This window comes from Vulpes vulpes, chromosome 13 (genome assembly GCF_048418805.1).
Source record: "Vulpes vulpes isolate BD-2025 chromosome 13, VulVul3, whole genome shotgun sequence".
NCBI lineage: Eukaryota > Metazoa > Chordata > Mammalia > Carnivora > Canidae > Vulpes > Vulpes vulpes.
In genome coordinates, this window is record NC_132792.1 from 35931452 (window position 1) to 35954202 (window position 22751).

Consider the following 22751-nt stretch of genomic DNA (forward strand, 5'->3'; position numbering starts at 1 on the left):
ATGAGTGGGAAAAATCAGAGAGGGTGACAAAACATGAGAGACTCCTATTCTAGGAAATAAACAAGGGGTAGTGGAAGGGGAGGTGGATGGGAGGATGGGGTGACTGGGTGACGGGCACTGAGGGGGGCACTTGATGGGATGAGCACTGGGTGTTATACTGTATGTTGGCAAATCAAACTCCAATAAAAAAATACACATGTTGGGATCCCTGGGTGGCGCAGCGGTTTGGCACCTGCCTTTGGCCCAGGGCGCGATCCTGGAGACCCGGGATCGAGTCCCACGTCGGGCTCCCGGTGCATGGAGCCTGCTTCTCCCTCTGCCTGTGTCTCTGCCTCTCTCTCTGACTATCATAAATAAATAAACAAAAAAACAAAAAAACAAAAAAAAAATACACATGTAAAAAAATTCTAAACAGAAAAAAAACATCATACTCAATAATGAAAAGCTAAAAGCTTTTCTTCTGAGATCAAGACAAAGGTGCCCACTCTCACCACTCCCATTCAAAATAGTACTAGAAGGTACAGCCTGAGCAATTAGGTAAAAGAAAGAAACAAAAGGCATCAGAACTGAACAGGAAGAAGTAAAACTATTTACAGATGACATGATATTACATATGTTAGGTAAAGCTAGATATGAGCAGTGGAAGTCCAAGTCCTTGTGAGGAGAGAGATAAAGTGGGCAGTTAGACAAGAGCTAGAGGCAAGAATGGTGATAAATAGCTTACACATTAAAAGCCCAAAGGCACAATATCCTGACCTTGAGCTTAAAAGATCCCAGAGCTAAAAAACCAAGAGTTACAGGTGCAGAGCATGTGCTCTTCTCTTCCACCTCTGCTCCAAGGTAACCCCCAGACTCATTATAATGTGTTTGCATTGGCATTATAAGCCCCTATCAATGGGGAAAGAGAGGCTACCATGGCAGTCTGGTACAAACCCTGTAGGGTCAAAAAGTACCCCCACCAACCTGTCGGAAGGGTCCCTCAAATGACTGAAAGCAGCATCCATTAGAAACCATTCTGTCCATGATGCAAGACCCCTGCTCACATAAAATGAGAGAACCCCTAGAGAACTCAGGGCAGTTGCCAACTCTTGTCCCACTGGCTCTCTCACTTAAAGAGTGTACTGTTGCTCTAATAAAGCTGCTTTCTACTTTCACTCTGGTCATCAATCTCTATTTTTTGTGCAGTGCCAAGGGCTGAGACACAACACTTTTTTCTGACATATCCAGAAAATCCTAAAGACTCCACCCCAAAAACTGTTAGATTTAATCAATGAATTCAGTAAGTTGCAGGAAGTAAAATTTACATACAAAAATAAATAGTGTGACTATACCACAATGACAAATTACCTAAAAAATAATCCTGTTTACAATAGCAACAAAAACAATAAAATACAAATTAATTCTACCAAGGGAGAGAAAGATCTGTACAATGAAAACTGTAAGACAGTGACAAAGGAGATAGAAGACAAAAAATAAATAAATAAATAAAAAGGAAAGATATACCATGATATGGACTGGAAAAATTAATATTATTATTAAAATATCTATACTATTTGAAGCCTTCTGTGGCTCCAATGCAATCCCTATGAAAATTCTCATGACTTTTTTTTAACAGAAATAGAAAAGCAATCCTAAAATTTATATGGAACCACAAAAGACCACGAATAGTCAAAACAATCCAGAGAAAAGAATAAGGACAGAAGTATCACACTTCCTAATTTCAAGCTATATTATAAAGCTATAGTATATAAAACAGTATCGTATTGCCATAGAAACAGCTACAGCAACCAATGGAACAGAATTGAGCCGAGAAATAAACCTATGCATATACAGTCAACTAGTATTTGATAAGGAAACCATAAACACTCAATGGAAAAAAGATAGTCTCTTCAATAAATGATGCTAGGAAAATTGGATATTCACAGGTAAAAGAATGAAACTTGACCCTATCTTATACCACTTACAAAATTAAATCAAAATAGATGAAAGACTTAAATTTAAGACCTGAAACCATAAAACTCCTAGAAGAAAACATACAAGATAAAAAGCTCCTTGACATAAGTCTTGGCAACAATTTTTTGGATAGGACACTTAAAACACAAGCAACAAAAACAAAAATAAACAAGTAGAACTATATCAATCTTCTTCACAGCAAAGGAAATGATCAACAAAATGAAAAGGTAACCTACAGAATGGGAGGAAATATTGCAAATCACTTGTCGGATTTATCTCATCATCAAATGTTAATAAAAATATATAAGGAACAACTCTTACAACTTAGGAGATAAATGAATAATCCAATTTAAAAAAGGGCAAAAGACTTGAATAGCCATTTTTCCAAAACAGACATTCAAATGGCCAACAAGTACATTGAAATGGTGCCAAATTCACTAATCATTAGGGAAATGCAAATCAAAACAGCAAAAGTATCATCTCACACCTGTTAGAATGGTTTTCATGTATCAAAAGAGTTGATAAATGCTGGCAAGGATGTGGAGAAAAGGGAACCCTTGTGCACCGCTGGTGGGATTATAAATTAGTGTAGCCACTATGGAAAGCAGTAATTACAGATTCCTCCAAAAAAATTAAAAACAGAACTACCATATGATCTAGAGATTCTGAGTATATATCCAAAGGAAAAGAAATCACCATGTCAAAGAGATATCTGTATTCCCATGTTCACTCAGCATTATTAACAATAGCCAAGACATGAGAACAACCTAAATGTATTCAACAACAGATCAAGTATAAAGAAAATGTTGTGTGTGTACACATTTTTTACTGAGTCATAAAAAAGGGAAATCCTGACATTTACATCATGGATGAACCCTGAGGGCATTATCCTAAATGAAAGAAGTCAGAAAAAGACAAATACTGTTTCATATCATTTATATGTGGTATCTGAAAAATTTATAGAAAAAGAAAACAGATCTGTGGTTATCAGAGGTAGAGGATGGGATGCAGGGTAACCAGCAGTACAATCAAAAGGTACAAACTTCCAGTTGTAACATACAACACGATGACTATAAGTAATGCTGTATGGTATATTTGAAAGTTGCTGAGAGTAGATCCTAAAAGCACTCATCACAAGGGAAAAAAAATGTGTCTCTATATGAGGTGATAGATGCTAAACTTAATGAGGTAATCATTTCACAGTGCAAGTTAAGTCATTATGCTGTACACATTAAATTTATATAGTGCTATAAATCCACTATATCTCAATGAAACTGAAACTAAATAAGGAGGAAATATCATTATACTTGCTTATTAAGAGAAAAGTACCATGGTTTCATACAATCTGAACTTTCTTTTTTTCAGGTTTTACTTAAATTCAAGTTAGTTCACATGTGTGTAATATTAGTTTCAAGGGTAGAATTTGGTGATTAATTGCAATATTACACCCAGTGCTCATTACATGAAGTGCTCTCCTTAATACTCATCACTTGATTATCCCTTCCTGCATCCATCTTCCCTCTAACAATCCTCAATTTGTCCCTGTAGTAGCTTCTTATGGTTTGCCTCCCTGTTTTTATTTTTTCCTTCCCTTCTCCTATGTTCATTTGTTTTGTTTCTTAATTTCCATATATGAGTGATATCATATGGTATTTGTCTTTCTTGACTTATTTCCCTTAGCATAATACTCTCTAGTTCCTTCCACAGCATTGCAAATGGCAAGATTTTATCCTTGTTGATGACTGAGTAATATTCCATTGTATATATACACCACATCTTCTCTAACCATTCATCAGTTGATGGACATCTGAGTTCTATGTTTTGATTATTGTGGATAATGCTGCTATAAACACTGGAATGTATATGCCCCTTCAAATCACTATTTTGTGTATCCTTTGGATAAATACTAAGTAGTGAACTCTTGCCCATTATATAAGGATATCTCTAAAATTGACTTTACATGCAAAGTTAAGTCCTTTTTGCATCTGCTTACTAAAGATGGTCATCTAATTCCCTCTGTAGCAGTGACTGCCCCACCTTACAACCAAAACAAGGATGAGAGTAAAATAATCAATGGGCTTGTAGAAAATAAAAAATGTCTGGCTGGTAGGCTCCGACAACCAAGTACCATCTCCTATTCCTTAGTCACTGGTCATCTGAGATCGTTCTCACATATACCCTTAATTTTGTAGTCCAAAGAATACCAAAGCAATAAGAAAGGCAAGCAAGTATTTTTATTTTTTTAAGTTCTTATAACATGGAAGTTTATCATTCAATTTCCAGGCATTCAGCTTTCTAACACTATTTCAGGAATACTCTTGACATAAGGTCACTAAAAGTAAATGTATAATGTGTGTACACACAAACCCTGCAAAAACAATTTGAGATCTGATCCAGTGAAATCCAGTGGTGACCAACATTAAGAATAATGTACAGTGCTATACCCCAATAGAACATAGCTCAATGAAAGGGGAATCTCAGAATACTAGGGTCAATAAAAGATTTCTATGATAGGATTAGACATGAGGCACAGAAAACTTATAGTGTAAAAGGAGTTACTCTGTTCTGGAAAATTAGTCATAAGATAGGGAATGCTGATTCCCAGAACATATACATACAAGTGAGGCTAAGTAAATAGGATTCTGGAAGAACATTCATCTGCTCTCCTCTCTTTCACTTAAACACAAAACTAGCCCATCTGATTTAATATTCAGGATTGTGCTCATATGCAGAAAATATTAGTACATTCTTAATTTTAAAGTGTACTCACAGAAAAATGAATAATTATGTGGTTCTTCATTTCTTTTATAATTTTTTTTTAATTTATTTATGATAGTCACAGAGAGAGAGAGAGAGAGGCAGAGACACAGGCAGAGGGAGAAGCAGGCTCCATGCACCGGGAGCCCGACGTGGGATTCGATCCCGGGTCTCCAGGATCGCGCCCTGGGCCAAAGGCAGGCGCCAAACCGCTGCGCCACCCAGGGATCCCTGTGGTTCTTCATTTCTTAATAATTATCACATACACTGTAACTTTTAATACCTGACCATGAGTTCAAGTGAAATGAAATCTTTAAATTCAACATTCATGTTAACACAAAATTCATATACAGGCACTTTAAAACCCTTAAAATTCACAAATGTGAAGTCTTTTTACCCCAACTTAAATATCAAAAAGCCTTACTGGTATCTCTTAATGCAAATCTAATTCAACACATTTTTATTTTTAAGACAAAGATAAATTTGTAGTCATTACCTTACTGGAAAGAACATTTTTGTGACAGCTCAGAAGTATTTCTGAACATGTTGGAGGTGTTTTGTAGATGTGGGAAAATAAGCAGTTTGCAAACAGAGGAACAGAAAAAGTACATCACTATTCCACAGTCTTTTTCCTAAATGGTTAAAGAATTATTCAACAACTCCAAAACCCTTTTTATATGCACACCTGGGAAGAATACCATATCCATAACTTTCCTCGGAGTTATACTGAACTGATGTGGTTTTAGACCAGATGTTTAAATGTTACAGTATGTACATTTTCTTCCCCTCTTCTAAGGCAGAAGTAAAGTAAGAGGAATATTTGACTTCACTCCACAAGAGACCTATTTAATAGTTTGGCGGTTATGTAAGTAAAGGTAGCTTGGCTAAGTCAATGTTGACGACATACAGAACGACATGATCCTAATGAGTTGGAAAATATTGGCTCTCATGAGAATAGACCAGATGCTACTGAGCTGAGAAAGCTACTGTATTATTGAATTTCATTTTTATGAGGTAAAATTTATTATTCAACCATTAAGGTATCCCACATGAAATCTTGCATAAAATACTTTTACAGTTACATTCTGGAAAGTAGATTTTTATTTCAACATTAAGACATCACTTGAATGAGGGATTCAAATGTCCATTTGATCACTTTCAGCACAGATTTTAAAGTCTGAAAGCAATTTTCCTATAAATACCAGATTAATGGAACTACATTGTGAACAAAACAATGAACTACCTAAATAAGGAGAAAGTGGTAGCAAGTCCTTGTCTTCCTGAACAAAAAATAGCCATGTTGGCCTATTTTATCTTCTGGAGAATGACAAAGGTTAGAATTTCAATGATTTGAGTACCATCAGAAACATGAACAAAAATATGTAATTCAATCATCCCAATTAACATATATTTAGTTCAAACATGATCAGCTCTGTTTTATTATTAATGATTTATTACCTTAGTTAGACTTCTAATACTTGCTATTTTTTTATTACATAATTGCTGATGTAGTAGCAAACTAATTATCTTACCATCTTTCTGGTCTCATTTACCAGAGATAGAGTTTGATATAGCAGAAATTATAGTAACAGAAAGGTCTTAAGCTTACCCAAATTAATTAGTGAGTATCTGTAGGATGATATTTAAGAAAAACACTACATTGTCCTAAGCATAAATTTTCACATGTGTAACACAGGACATATAATGTGCCAACATCAATATTACTGGTAAGAAGCCAGGAAAATTAATGCATAAGAGACATCAACCTAAAAAAGGTAAGCCAATTCAGACAATTCAAGTAAGTGTTATGGTATCCAGTCCCAATGGTATGCAGCTCACTAGGGGAAAAATTATTAGTAGACAGCTATAAAGCAAGAAGAAGTAGAAAAAAGGATAAGGTTTCAAATTTCTATTATCCCACCATGTTGCAACACCTATTTATAGATTTATTATTCTACTCCCTTTTGGAGTCCCTAGAAGAGAGAATATATGGCTCATCATAGGTTTCTCTGAACTAGGTGTGGCCTCTTGTAAATTGCTATTTAAAGGGGCACAATGCACAGTTTCTTATTAAGTCCAAACAAAGACATCTAACCGATACCTTGAATTTTATTTTTCAGTCATCAAGTTCACTGTTCATTAACCTACCTTACTCTTTTGCCTTACTCTTTGAATTTACATTTGCCATTTATCTTCTAAGCTAAAACACTGGATCAATCCCAGTTCTGACAATGTTTATCACAGTCTCCAAGAACCTGATACCCTAGAACAACGTCCATAGGTAGTATCCCCATATGTATGATTTTAGCAGGATTCTATATCCAGGAAAAGAAAAACAAATCAACTCCACAAACAATATTTTGTACTCACAAGAATCTAGGAGTAGATAAGATATTATCATCATTTTATAGATGAGAAAGTTAAGCAAAACTCAATGAAAAAACGGACTTTCCTTCAGACATATACTTAGTTACTGACAGGATTTCCACACTACAATTTAGCGCTCTCTCCTAAATTTCAACTAAACAAAAAAAATATTCTTATCATCTGACATACAGTAAGACTTAAACTACACCAATATCTATATATAATATACAGATTACTAATATTAGATGCATAAAATTGTTTTTAAGAAGCATGAGCACAGAGCTTTGTATTACTTATTTTAATATCTTCTAATTTTATTCTAATTTTTGAAAGAGATGAGAAAAAGTTATTGTAGCTTTATAGAACATGTCTTTTTATTCAATATTCACAGATTCTCTTAACAACTCTTAAATCCATCACAAAACAGAAATAACTGATTCAACAAACTAAAATCATCCCATTACTGTGGCATACTATAATACTGAGTTTATTAAAGAAAACATATTTTCTACCGAAAGGCATTTTGTAGATTTGATGCTTGAAATTAAATTTGATATTGCATATTTCTGAAGCATCATTATTATCCAACATTTAGAATGAGATAACTAAGGCACAAAGTTGTGGCATATTCTGTTTTAAGAGCAATGAAATTCAACACAACATTATTTGATTTTATACACACAAACCTATTTAACAGCTTCAGTTATTAAAAGGAAAAATATGGTATTAAATAGGTATTTTTATAAAATTAATCAAGTTAATAAAATGTGAAATAATTCGGTACTTGTAAAGCAAGAATAACATTATGTTTATTTCCTTAGTATTCTATTTAAAAAGGCAGCATAAATAGGAACATATAAAAATTAGCTACCAAATTAATTTATTTCCTTTGAGTGATAAATTATTTTGCCACTTTTCATTGGCCACTCTTCACTAAGAGCTTTATGTTATTATAATCAGGGAATCAATAACCATATTATCTTAGCTATCATGATTTCAAAATAAACATTATTCATCTTTAAAATTTTCCAGAAATGTCCTACACTCCATTACGTACATTATGCCAGTAACACAGTGCCATCCCCTAGCACATTTTCCAAAAAGACATAAATATCAATACTGTATCTTCTAGGCAAGGAATTCTGGAATTTGAAAAGCATGTCATTAATTATTATCAAATTCTTTGAACTCTCTCTCTTTGGAAAAATACTAAATTTTCTTTTTGTTATTCAAGCATTTCTCAGGTCTTCAGTTTCCCAAACTCAAAATTTCAAGAGGCAATTGAACAGAAATTGAACTACTATTCTCACCAATGAAAAGGTAGGTAGGGCACTAACAATGTACATCTTTCATGTTTATAAATATAATAAGCATAATACTTTTACTATGGTATATGCATTCTATTTGATTATATTCTTATCAACTCTTAGTAGAAACCAACAAAGTTAATTTCAAATCTAACTAATAAGTCACAATCTGCATTTAAATGAAATGGTAAAACAGAATCTCAATTACAGATAAATCTTTCTAAAAATGACAAAAATCAGTAACAGTTCAGTTCAGATATGACAATGTTGTGTTGTTTTCTAAGATTTTATTTATTTATTCATGAGACACAGAGAGAGAGAGGCAGAGACACAGGGAGAGGGAGAAGCAGGCTCCATTCAGGGAGCCCAATGTGGGACTCGATCCCGAGACTCTGGGATCACGCTCTGAGCTGAAGGCAGACGCTTAACTGCTGAGCCACTCAGGCATCCTAACAATGTTGTTTTGATGATAGTAGAGATAACACACAGAAATTTCTTACTTGTAAGCAGAATATGTTGCAGAATAGACATGGAGAAAACAAAATGAGAAAGGAAAAATTTAATCTAGAAAGTCAGCATCACTGACTTGGTCTTAGAATCAAGCAGAATAATAATAGCAGGAAGGATTCTGTGATGTAGGAAAGTTTGAAATAATTAAAACAACAAAAAGTAAAAGAAAATGAACCTGTAACAAAGAAACATGGCATTCTAAATGATAACAAAATCCAATGTAAAAATTATACCTAAAGCTACAATAAAGGGAAAATTAGACAAGTCACCATCAGAAAAGTGGAAAGACAACCCATAGAATTGCAGGAAACATTTCCAAACCATACAACTGATAAGGGGCTTGTATCTAAAATATATAAAGATTCTCATGGCTTAAAACAAAAAGATAAACAGACCAAATAAAAAATAAACAAAGGACTTAAATAGACATTCTCCATGGAGAATACATAAATAGCCAATACATGAAAAGATGTTCATCATCATTAGCCATAATAAAGATGCATATCAAAACCACAATGAGGCAGTACTACTTCATATGCTCTAAGATAACTAGAACCAAAATGATAGGTAATAACAGTATAAGGAGAATGTGGAAAAACTGGAACATTCATATACTGCAGGTGGGAATATACAATGGTGCAGCTGCTTTGGAAAATAGTCTAGTAGTTCCTCAAAAGGTTAACTACAGACTTACCCTATGAGCCAACAATTCTACAAGAGAAATGAAAGCCTATGTCTACACAAAAACTCATACATGACTGCTCATGGCATTATTCAGAACAGTCAAAAGTAGAAACCACTCAAAGGTCAACCAACTGATGAATGGATAAACAAAAGATGGTATACAGATACAAAGGAATACTACTCAACAATGAATAGAAATGATATACATGCTACAATATGAGTAAACTTCAAAAACAACATGCTAAGTGAAAGAATTCAATCACAAAGTACTATATTTCATATGGTAATTTATATGAAATGTCCAGAACTGACACATCCATACAGACCAAAAGCAGATTAGTGATTGTTAGATGGACTTCTGGCTTGGATAGTGACAGCTAAACAATCTGGAACTTCTTTTGGGGGTAATGAAATTGTTCTAAAATTAGTATCAGTAATGGAAACAGAACTCTGAATCATACTACAAGGTAAGTACTATGTACCTGAAAAGAGTGAATTAACAACATGGTATGTGAGTTATAACTCAATAAAACTCTTTTTAAGAAGATTTGGGGTGCCTGGGTGGCTCAGTGGTTGGGCATCTGCCTTCAGCTCAGATCATGGTCTCAGGGTCCTAGGATCAGGCCTCATGTCAGGCTCCCTGCTCAGCAAGGAGTGCTTCTCTCTCTCTCCCTTCCCCACTGCCAACTCATACTCTCTCTCTCAAATAAATTTTTTAAAAAATAAATCTTTAAGAAGCTTTGACAGAGGAATGAAAATGAGGTGGGAAACCAAGGTAAACACCACAAAAAAAAAAGAACGACAAAGAAAAAAAAAACTATAGGCCAATATCCCTCATGAATATAGATTTTAAAAACTCAAATCCAACAATACATTTTTAAAAATCATACACCATGACCAAGCAGAATGTATTCCCAGGATACAAGAGTGGTTCTATATTTGCAAAACAAGCAACATGATACTTCAAATCAGTAAGAGAAAAAATAAAAACCGTATCATCAGGACACCCAGGTGGCTCAGTCAGTTAAATGTCTGCCTTAGGCTCAGGTCATGATTTCAAAGTCCTGGGATCCAGCCCCACATCAGGCTCCCTGCTCAGCAGGGAGTATGCTTCTTTCTTTCCTTCTGTCATCCTCACCCCTGGTCTCCCTCCCCCCTTTAGTGCACATTCTCTCTCAAATAAATAAAATCTTAAAAAAAAAAAAAATGACCATTTCGACAGAGAAAAGGCATTTGACAAACTCCCACATCCATTCACGTTAAAAAACCCTCAACAAAAGAAATCTAAAGGGAAGATACCACAACATAATAAAGATCTTATATATATTTAAAAAAAAAAAAAAGCCACAGTCAACATCATACTCAATTGGGGAAAACCTGAGAGGTTTTCTCCGAAGGTCAGGAATAAGACCTTTTTTTTCTTTTTTTACACACTTTTAAAACTTTATTTATATAAAAAACTCATTTGTTTTTAAAAGCATTAACAAGAGAGAAAGAAAAGACAGGAAAGGTATGGAGCAGAAGACATGCCCCTTAGTAGTATTCAGTGGGGAGGTGGGATTTTTGGTTCTCTGGAATTGAATGTTTAGTGTTTTTATAAACAAAAAAGAAAAAAAAATAGTTAAAGGTCCCCAAAAGCCCATGGCTGTTCTATTATCCACACCGCACCAAGAAAAAGAGCACCAGGAAAAGAGCAGAAGAGGACAAGAGAAACCAAGAGTGGAGCCAGGTCCAGATGGGGACAATTTCCCCTGTGCAGTATGTTCTTAGAGTCAAAGAGGGGAAAAGGCTCCTTTTTGCCAGAAAAGGAGTGGGAAGAAATGGGGGAGAGGGTAAATAAGGGATTTTAATGCATAGGGGAAGGGAAGGGGATAGTGGGTTGTGCACTTTTCTCCTACCCCGTAGCCTCAATATATCAGGGGAGGGGGAGAGAGAAGGATAAAGATTTCCAGTTGCATTGAACAGAGCTTTTAGATTAAGGGGAGGAGTAAAAGGCAAATAAAGAAAAGGGTTTAAAAAAAAAAAAAGTCAACCAGCACAGCAGCTGATTCCTCTAGCCCAACCCACTAATAAACACTAAACTGAAAGGACGAGGTACTGGGGGGCGGGGGCAAGGGCATTCTCATCACTTTTATTCTAGACACAGCAATTAGACAACATAAAGAAATTAAAGGCATCTAAATTGGTAAGGATGAAGTAAAATTCTATTTGCAGGTGACATTAATACAATACATACAAAACCCTAAGGACTCCACCAGAAAAAACATAAAATTCATAAATGAATTCAGTAAAGTCTCAGGATACATAATCATTGTACAGAAATCTATTGCATTCCTATATACTAATAATAAAGCAGCAGAAAGGTAAGGAAATAATACCATTTATAATTGCACCAAAAACAATAAAATATCTAGGAATAAACTTCAAGACGTGAAAGATCTAGACTCTGAAAACTAGAAAACACTAATGAAAAAAATTGAAGACAACACAAAGAATAGAAAGACATTCCATGTTCACGGGTTGGAAGAACAAATATTGTTAAAATGTCTATACTAACTGAAGCAATCTACAAATTTAATGTAATCCCTATCAAAAATTTTGAAATCAAAAATTTTGATAGGGATTACAGTATTTTTCACAGAACTAGAACCATACTAAGATTTGTATAGAACCACCAAAGACCTTAATAGCCAAAGCAATTTTGCAAAAGAAAAACAAAAGAGAAGTATTGTAATTTCAGACATCAAGTTATATTACAAAGCTGCAGTAATCAATACAGAATAGCCATATACATTAATGGAACAGAACAGGAAACCTAGAAATGAACCCACAACTATACAGTCAATCTTCAAAAGAACAGGAAAAAATATCCAATGGAATAAAGACAGTATCTTCAACAAATGATGTTGGGAAAACTGTGCAGGAACATGCAGAAGAATGAAACTGGACCACTTTCTTACACCATACACAAAGATAAATTCAAAATGGATGAGAGACCTGTGAGATCGGAAATCACAAAAATCCAAGAAGAGAACACGGGCAGTAATCTCTCTGACGTCAGCCAGAGCAACTTCTTTCTAGATATATCTCCTGAAGCAAGGGCAACAAAAGCAAAGATAATTTTTTTGGGACTTCATCAAAATAAAAATCTTCAGCACAGTGAAGGAAACAATCAACAAAACTAAAAGGCAACCTACATAATGGGAGAACATATTTGCAAATGACCTATCTGATAAAGGGTTAGTATTCAAAGTAAAGAACGTATACAAATCAACACCCAAAAAAATAACCCAACTAAAAAATGGGCAGAAAATATGAATAGACATTTTTCCAAAAAAGACATCCAGATGGTCAACAGACTCATGAAAAGATGCTCAACATCACTTATCATCAGGGAAATTAAAATTATGAGAGGTAGCACCTCACACTTGTCAGGATGACTAAAATCAACAACTCAAGAAACAAAAGGTGTTCATGAGAATGTGGGCAAAAGGAAACCCTCTTGCACTGACTGTAAACTGGTGCACTCTGGAAAATAGTATGGAGGTTACTCAAAAAGTTAAAAATAGAACTACCCTTCGATCTTGCGATCCCACTGATACGTATTTACCCCAAGAGTACAAAAAACACTAATTCAAATGGATACATGCATCCCTATGTTTACTGCAGATTATTTACAATAGCCAAACTATAGAGGCAGACCAAAAATCCACCAATAGATGAATGGATAAAGATGATGTGGTGTGTATATGGATAGCTAGCTAGACAGATAGAAAGAAATATTAGCCTTAAAAAAGAATGAAATCTTGCCATTTGCAACAACATGGATAGAGGTAGAGAGCATAATGCTAAGTGAAATAAGTCAGAGAAAAACAAATACTATGATTTCACTCATATGTGGAATTTAAGAAGCAAGACACAGGAATAAAGGAAAAAAAGAGAGAGAGAAGAGAGAAAGAGAGAAACCAAGAAACAAACTCTTAACTACAGAGAACAAACTGATGGTTACCAGAGGGAAGATGATGGGAATGCGTGAAATAGATGATGGGGATTAAGGAGTACACTTATGATGAGCACCGAGTAATGCATAAAACCGCTGAATCACCATATGGTACATCTAAAACCAAAATGACACTGTATGTTAACAACACTGGAATTAAAATAAAAATAGAAACAAAAGTGAACTGTATAATAAAAATAAATTAATATTTAAAAGAAAAAAGAAAGGTATGTTTCTGGCATAGGGGAATGAAGTAAACACGGGCAAAGGCATGAATGTGGAAAAGAATGTAATATTTTGGAAGAACAAGTAGAATATAATTAGTATAGAGTTGAATCCAAGTAAAGACTATGTTGACTTTACTGTGTTAAAGCACTAGCTATCTAAGAAAAAAGGATAATGTAGGAGAATGTTATCAAACCATAATTATGTTCATTATAAAAAGAGGGAAAAGGGACAACAGAAATTAGATGCTGTAGGCTATTAACTATCAATAACAAGAGAGCAGGTAGCCCAGTAGGAAGGTAAGCTAGAAGTAAGACTGTGATGGAAGGTGAGGCATAATAAATGTTAAAGAGAAGTGCTTAACTTACAACAAACTGGAGAACGGAACTTCACACGTTATGAAAATAGAAGTCTGAGAGGCTCAAGAATGTATATAGAATAACACAATACTACAAGCACTCTACTAAGAAGATAATAAGCAGAATAAGATTGGGGATAGGAAAAAGATATAAGAAAACTGGACACCTGGAAATCTGGCCCTTTAAAATAATTTAGCTGATTCTTTTAATTCACTATTATCAATTTTATAGCTGCTTAATTTGATTAAAATAAATAAATAAATAAAGTTCCTTGGTAAAGAAGGAAAACTTCCTAACATCATCCCATTTCACTCACTTCCTCTAATCTGCAAAAAATATTTCCACTAATTTTAGGTTTCTTAATGACAAAACACCAGGTTATATGAATCACTTAACCTTTATTTACTTGTCTTGATCTATTCTGTAACCTCTGTGCCAGAATTTTGTTAGGACAATTTTTTCAGAGTAAGAAATTTTAAATAAGATGTTTTATCACAGCACAATCCATTTGATAAATTCAGAAAAGGAAATACAGAATTAGTTTGGTTAGAAAAAAGGGAAATTATAACAGTAAAAAACACCATCACCTGCTTATTAACAGGAATTATAAGGTGATCTAAGCCAGTTGACAAAAACAAAAATTTTAAATCAAGTAGATTAATACTGTGAGACAGTAAGCCCCCCCCCAAAAAAAACACCATAAGAGATAGAAATTTGACCCAAAAAATGAATTAGATAATTTCAGACTGTGACAAATGCCATTGCCAATGAATGCATCACTGTAGGCCTTATGAGAAAGGACCTAAAATAAAATAACAGATTTTATATAGTAACTCCACATAAGATTATGGCCATCTGATGGGAATAACATAACATCTTAGTCCATTCAGGCTGCTATGACAAAATACCAGACCGGGCAACCTATAAACAACAGAAATTTATTTCTCATTTCTTGAGGTTTAAAGTCCCAGATAAAGGTGCCAACATGGTTGGGTTATAGCAAAAACCTCTTCTGGGTTGCAGAGTACCAACTCCTTGTTGTGTCCTCACGTGGTAGAAAGGGCAAAGGAACATTCTCAGGCCTTTTTTTTTAAAGACATTAATTTCATAGGGACTCCTCCCTCATGATTTAATAACCTTGCAAGAGCCCCAATTACCTAATACCATCACACTGGTCATTAGAATTTCAACATATGAATTTTGGGGGCATAAAGACATTCAAACTATGGCACATGATAATGCAGTCTACCTACATATTCAACAACTTAAAAAGATTTTTTGAATGAGTGTAAGAAAATATCACCCTTGTAATGTATACAACTACATGCAATTTAGCATTTTCACAAGTATAAGAATATCAACATTATTTAATTCCAGAACATTTTTATTACCCAAGAAATTAAAACAAACAAACACTTCACATCTAATGGCAGTCATTCCCCATTCTTCCTTTTCCCTAGATTCTGGCAACCATTAATCTTTCTGTTTATATGGATTTGCCCATTGTAAGCATTTCATATAAATGGAATCATAATATGTGACTTTTTGCATCTGGCTTCATATACTTAGCATGGTGTTTCAAGGTTCATCAATATTATAGCATGTATTAGTACTTCATGCCTTTTTACATTTGAAAAATATTCCATTATACAGATATAAAACATTTTTATTAATCCATTCATTAGTTAATAGACTTGTGTATTGTTTACACATTTTAGCTATTAGGAATAACGCTTTGTGATCTCCTTTATACATAGGTCCTAAAAATGTTGATTTCATAGAGGCAGAGAGGAGAAATAACAGTGGTTACCAGAAGCAGAAAGAAGGAGCAAATGAGAGATGTTGGCCAAAAGGTACAAAGCTGGAGTTATATAGAATGAGTAAGTCCCATGAATATGAAGTACAGCATGATGACTATAGTTTATACTATATACTGTATATTTGAAGTTTACTAAGATAGATTTTGGGTACTCAAACCACATTAAGAAAAAAAACTAACTGTGAGGTAATATATATGTTAATTACCTTGACTATAGTAATCATTTCACCATGTACCTCAAAACAACAATCTGAGTACCTTAAATATATAAAAAAAAATTTTAATTAATCACCTTACATGCAAAAAAATAATGCTATGAACATTCATGTATAAGATTTTGGGGGAAGCGGGCAGCCCAGGTGGCTCAGTGGTTTAGTGCCGTCTTCAGCCCAGGGTGTGAACCTGGAGACCTGGGATGGAGTCCCACGTCAGGCTCCCTGCATGGAGCCTGCGTCTCCCTCTGCCTGTGTCTCTTTCTCTCTGTGACTCTCATGGATAAATAAATAAAATCTTAAAAAAAAAAAAAAAAGAAGGTCTGGAAGATTTTGGGGGACATAAGTTTTCGATCTTCTGTGTATACCTAAAAGTAAAACTGCTGGGTCATATGGTAACTCTACATTTAACTTTTTTTTAAAAAAAAGATTTTATTTATTCATTCATGAGAGACACAGAAAGAGAGGCAGAGACATAGGCAGAGGGAGAAGCAGACTCCCACAGGGAGCCTGATGTAGGACTCGATCCCAGGACCCCAAGATCATGACCTAAGCCAAAGGCAGATGCTCAACCACTGAGCCACCCAGGCGCGCTCTAACTTTCTGCCCTGAGCATGGAGGCCAACAAAATAGGGATCAATCTCACAACCCCAAGATCATGACCTCAGCCAAAACCAAGAGTCACACACTTAACTGAGTGAGCCACCTAGGCATCCCTTGACATTTAACTTTTTAAAGATAATGACTACCAAGTTTTTCCCAAACAGCCGTTATCCTTTAAGCTAATTTAGTAGCAACATACAAATACCAAACAAGCAGAAAAGAAAAAAACATCGATTTTTTTTACAAAGCATAGTTGAAAAAGTACGGAAAGAAACAAACAGTAAAATGATAGAAACAAAGTCACAAAACAATCACATCAACCTCAATGGATTAAATTTGCTAGCTAAAATACAGACTATAAAATTTCATTTAAAATATCTAGCTATATGCCCTAAACATATACCTAAACCATAAAAACAGACAAGTTTTAAGTAAAAGAATGCAAGAGGAAGCACAGACAAATGCCAAACAAAAGGAAGTTGGTTGTAATTATGTTAATATAAAAAAAAATAGATTTAAGTCAAATGACTGCCTGAGGGATAGATTCACTACATTTAATTAAAAAAATCAATTTAAAAAGAGATTATAATATGTATATATGTGTGGAAGGAGGGTTATGTGTTCATATACACACACCAAAATTTGCATTCTATTATGGAAGACTCAAAGAATTTAAAGGCCTTTCATAAGCTCCAAGTTAACAACTTCTAGGCTAATGAAACATTTGCTTTGTCAGTCTTTATAAAATCCTAGAATCTGACAACGGAAAACTATATAAAATTTTACAAAAAAAAAAAAAAAGAAAAAGAAAGAAAGAAATTTTACCTTAGTCATTAGGCATGTCATAAAAGGGCTCTCTAATTAAAATGCTTTTTTTTTTTTTTAGAATGTATAATATATTCTCCCATAGTAAGGTCTTAAAGTCTTCAAAAGCACCATATAAGAACAACAGAAAAGCCAGTGTCTTATTTTCATAGGGAAATGAAGTAGAAATTCATAGGCTATTATTTATAAGAATGATTATATTTAATAAAAATATATCCTCTTTAAAAGCTACTTTTGTACTACCGACAGAAGTCAGATGATTATTTTAAATTGAGACAACTAAAAAAAAGTAAGCCTTCTTTAAGTTTTTCTTGTTCACCTGCAAAGTAAGTGACAGGATAAAGATAACATCTCCTATATTGGCATCAAAGACTTTTTACTTTTAGTAGGTAACTCATTTATTCAAAATACATGTAAGACTAATTTTTTCACACAAAAAGGATAATTTGCTTACCAAGTCTTAAAATATTATGATGAATAATTTTATTCTAATTTTCCAGCATACTCAAACATACTGTACTTATACCTGATTTGGCTATCATTTCAAGCATACATATTACATTTATCCCCTCAGAAGTTATCCATGTAAGGTCAAAGGGTTAATTGTGCAAGAAGTTGGTATAAATAAATAAATAAATAAATAAATAAATAAATAAATAAATAAGACAGAGAGAGGGAGAGAGGGAGGGAGGGAGGCAGGGAGGGAGAGGAAACTTCCTGAAACTATAAAATACATCCAGAAATTGGTGGCAGAGAATAAACCTTAATGGCTTACCTCATATCCTGAATTTTACACAGGAGTTGTAAATATCCATTTGCACAGATATATAGTACACAACTTAAGTTCAGCAGGCTATACTTAAGGATTTAAATAATAAAATATTAGTAACCTCTAATAAGAATTTTCCATATTTTTGCCAGTAAGATTGTTCTCTTACCTGTAGTTTGGAAAATTTCATTCATCAAAGCTTCATTCACTGATAAAGAGTTAAGATTTCCAATATGAGACCAACTTTGATATATTGCTTGAAGTAGAAGTGTCTGTGCCCTTGTAGCTTGAATTGTAAGATTTGGAAGTTCAAATATACCTTCAGTTATAGCAATCTGAGATCTTTCAGTCCTGCATAAGAAAAAAGAAAGAATAACAATATAGTAGACATTCAAAATATTTTAAATTAAATCAAATACACATGCAATTCCACATTAAATTTCACAATTGCAGAAACCTTACAATACAAAAATACAAAATAAAATAATGTCCATACATTGATTATATATATATACACACACACTCTGTTCAATCATAGTCTTTCAACCTAGACAATCTTCAGAAAGAATAATCAAAACAATACTAGTTAACAAGAAAATTTACTGCCAATTCTGCATTGTTCTAAATGTCTTGTATCTATTAACTCACTGAATCAAATATCATAGAACTATTATGTAAAAATATAAAAATTTAAATCCAGGGATTCTAATCCAGAGCCCTCCATCCTATACTTCCTCACCAAGTATTTATGAAATATTTACATTATATCCAGGTTCCTACTTGCCAGTAACAGAAAAATTTTTTTTTAATTTCTGCCCTGGAATATCTAATTCACTGATTCCTTATTTGTCTGTTTCTTTTTTTGAATGAAGTACCCTATATAATTAAATTTTCCAAATAGCAAAGCTTCAAAATAAGAAAATAATATGTCTGTGAACAAGATAATAGTTAATGAAATATGCAAGATAAAGTGGAAAAAAGAAAAACCAAGAGAAAGAAAAAAACTGGAATACTACTATAGACTGTCATCCTACTCTCTTCACAACCCTATTAAACCTCTACCCTTTATCATCATGCCAAAAATATCCACAGAGTATTGAGCATCTCTTGTATAAAACCTCAAAACCCAATTAATCCTCTTATTCCAGCCACTGCTATGAAGACCAATTAATACAGATTTTCACAGGTATTGCTTAAGACAATTGGATGGTAAGAGACTCCAATTGGCACTATTTTGTATTCATGTATGGAGAGCCTGAAAATGTAAGGATAAATGCTTTCTCCCCTCTTATTTCCCTGACAATTTTGAAATGCATTTCATAGTTCTCTTCAGAAGGTTCCAGGAGATTGAGGATCAAAGAAGAAAAAGGACTCAAACAATTGCAAAGACCTTTAATGAGCTTTGGGACAATGTCAGGAAACCTCAAACAGGTATAATTGGGAGTCCCAAAGTAGAGGAGGTAACTGAGAAAAGTGAAACAGAAAAATATTTAAGGCAATAATGGTCAATATTTTCTGAATTTAAATAAACCATAAAATCTTAGTAATTCAACCAACCCCAAGTATGAAAGACTTAAAACTCATACCAGACACATTATAATCAAATTGCTGAAAACCAATGTTAAAGAGAAAACAATCTTTTTTTAAAGACTGATTGATTGATTTCAGAGAGAGTGAGCAAGCCAGCACAAGCAGGGGAAGGAATAGAGGGAGAGGAAGAGAGAAAATCTTCATTCTCCAATGAGTGCAGAGCCTGAGGCATGGCTCAATCCCAGGACTCCAAGATCATGACCAAGAGTCAGCCACTTAACAGGTTAACTCTAGATTCACCCAGGTGCCCTTAGAGAGAAAACAATCTTAAAGGCAGGCAGGGAGTACAAAAACAGGTCAGAACAAAGAAACAAATTGAAACTCATTTTACAACCAGCATTATTACCCAGATGCCAAAACCAAAGACACTACAAAAAAGGAAACTTTATTATCAATAGACCTAATAACCATGATGCAGAAGTCTTCAAAAGAATATAAGCAAACCAAATTCAACAATACACTTAAAAGGATCATATACCATGACCAAATAGGATTCTCTCCAGGGATGCCAAGATGGTTGAAAACCAGCAAATCAACCAACATGATACACCATATTAATAAAGTTAAGGATAAAAATCACATGATCATCTCAATATATGCAGAAAAAGGTAACAAAATTCAACATCCATTTATGGTAAAAACACTGGAAAAAGTGGATATATAGGAAACACTTCTACATAACAAAGTCCACATATATGACAATCCCACTGCTAACTTCACCACAATGGTGAGAAGTTAACAGCTTTTCTTCTAAGATCAGAACAAGACAAGGGTACAAATTTTTTTGGTATGTTAGAAGTAAAACTGTCACTATTTGCAGATGATATGATACTATAATATAGAAAATCCTGACAAATGCATCACAAAATTTTTTAAATAAATGAATTGAGGGCAGCCCCGGTGGTACAGCGGTTTAGCACCGCCTGCAGCCCAGGTTGTGATCCTAGAGACCCGGGATCGAGTCCCATGTGGGGCTCCCTGGGTGGAGCCTGCTTCTCCCTCTGCCTATGTCTCTGCCTTCCTCTCTCTCTCTCTCTCTCTCTCTCTGTCTCTATGAATAAATAAATTTTAAAAATCTTTAAAATAATAAATAAAATAAAATAAATTGACTAAAGCTGCAGGATACAAAATTAATACACTGGAAATCTGTTGCATTTCTGTAAACTAATAATGAACAGAAACTGCATCAAAAATAATACCTAAGAATATAACTCTGGGAAACGAACTAGGGGTGGTGGAAGGGGAGGAGGGCGGGTGTTGGAGGGGAATGGATGACAGGCACTGAAGCGGACACTTGACGGGATGAGCACTGGGTGTTTTTCTGTATGTTGGTAAATTGAACACCAATAAAAATTAATTTAAAAAAATAATAATAATAATACCTAAGAATAAATTTAACCAAAGAAGTAAAAACTATACTCTAAAAACCCTAAGATACTGATGAAAGAAATAAAAAATGACAGAAATTAATAGAAATATATGCCATGCCAATGGAAGACTTTTGTTAATATACACTGTTAGCATACATAAATTACATACCGTTGTACCTTTGAAGGATTAATATTGTTAAAAAATCCATACTAGGACCCCTAGGTGACTCAGCAGTTGAGCGCCTGATCAGCCTAGGGTGTGATTCTAGAGTCCCACGATAGACTGCCACATCCAGCTCCCTGCATGGAGCCTGCTTCTCTCTCTGCCTATGTCTCTGCCTCTCTCTTTCTGTGTCTCTCATGAATAAATAAATAAAATCTTAAAAAAAAAAAAAGTCTATACCACCCAAAGCAGTCTACATATTCAGTGCAATCCCTATCAAAATACCAGTGGTATTTTTCACAGACTTAAAATTAATAATCCTAAAATTTATATGGAACCACTAAAAACCAAACGACAAGCATTGTTGAGAAAAAAAGAACAAAGGTATAGATAGTACATTCCCTGACTTTATACTACAAAGTTACAGTAATCAAAACAGTATAGTACTAACACAAAAATAGACACACAGATCAATGGAACAGAGTAGAAAACCCAGAAATGAAACCACAACTAATGGTCAATCTTCAATAAAGCAGGAAAGAAAATCCAATGGAAAAAAGGTGGTCTTTTCAATAAATGTTGTTGGCAAAATTGGACAGGTACATGAAAAAGAGTAAGACAGAATCACCTGGTTACACCATACCAAAAAAAAATTCAAAACGGGTTAAAGATCTAAATGTGAGACCTGAAACCATAAAAACCCAACAGGAAAATATATGTAAGGGGTGCCTGAGTGGCTCAGTTGGTTAGCACTGATGCTTAATTTCAGCTCAGGCCATAAGATCAAGCCCTATGTGGAGCTGGGCATAGAGCCTGCTTAGGTTCTCTCTCTATCCTCTCCCTCTGCCCTTCCCACCACTCCCACCTTGGATCATGGGTGAGCACAGGCTCTCTTGCGTTCTCTAAGGGAAAAAAAAAAAAAAGAGAGAGAGAGAGAGAGAGAGAGAGAGAGAGAGACAACACAGATGTAACTTCTTTGGCATTGGCCATAGAAACCTTTTCCTACATACGTATCCTCTGGCCAGGAAACAAAAGCAAAAATAAACTATTAGAACTAAATTAACATAAAAGGCTTTTGCACAGCAAAGGAAACCATCAACCAATGAATGAGAGAAAATATTTGCAAAGGATAGATCCATAAAAGGGTCAGAATCCAAAATATATAAAGAACGCACACAACCCAATACCAAAAAAAAAAAATGATACAATTAAAAAATCAGCAGAGGACATAAATAAAC

The 22751-nt window shown here is 34.3% G+C and overlaps 1 protein-coding gene across 27 annotated transcripts in view; it reads right to left on the bottom strand.

The window, feature by feature from the left end:
* VPS13B (vacuolar protein sorting 13 homolog B) overlaps positions 1 to 22751 on the bottom strand; it is a 727825-nt gene that overhangs the window by 578772 nt on the left and 126302 nt on the right. For all 27 annotated transcript variants that reach the window (XR_011996562.1, XR_011996561.1, XR_011996560.1 and 24 more), the window contains one exon: positions 18560 to 18741. Coding sequence is in view for 22 of the 27 variants with exons in the window: in XM_072734208.1 (XP_072590309.1) it covers positions 18560 to 18741 (182 nt within the window). In the remaining 5 variants the exon portion in view is untranslated. The remainder of the gene's footprint in view (positions 1 to 18559; positions 18742 to 22751) is intronic.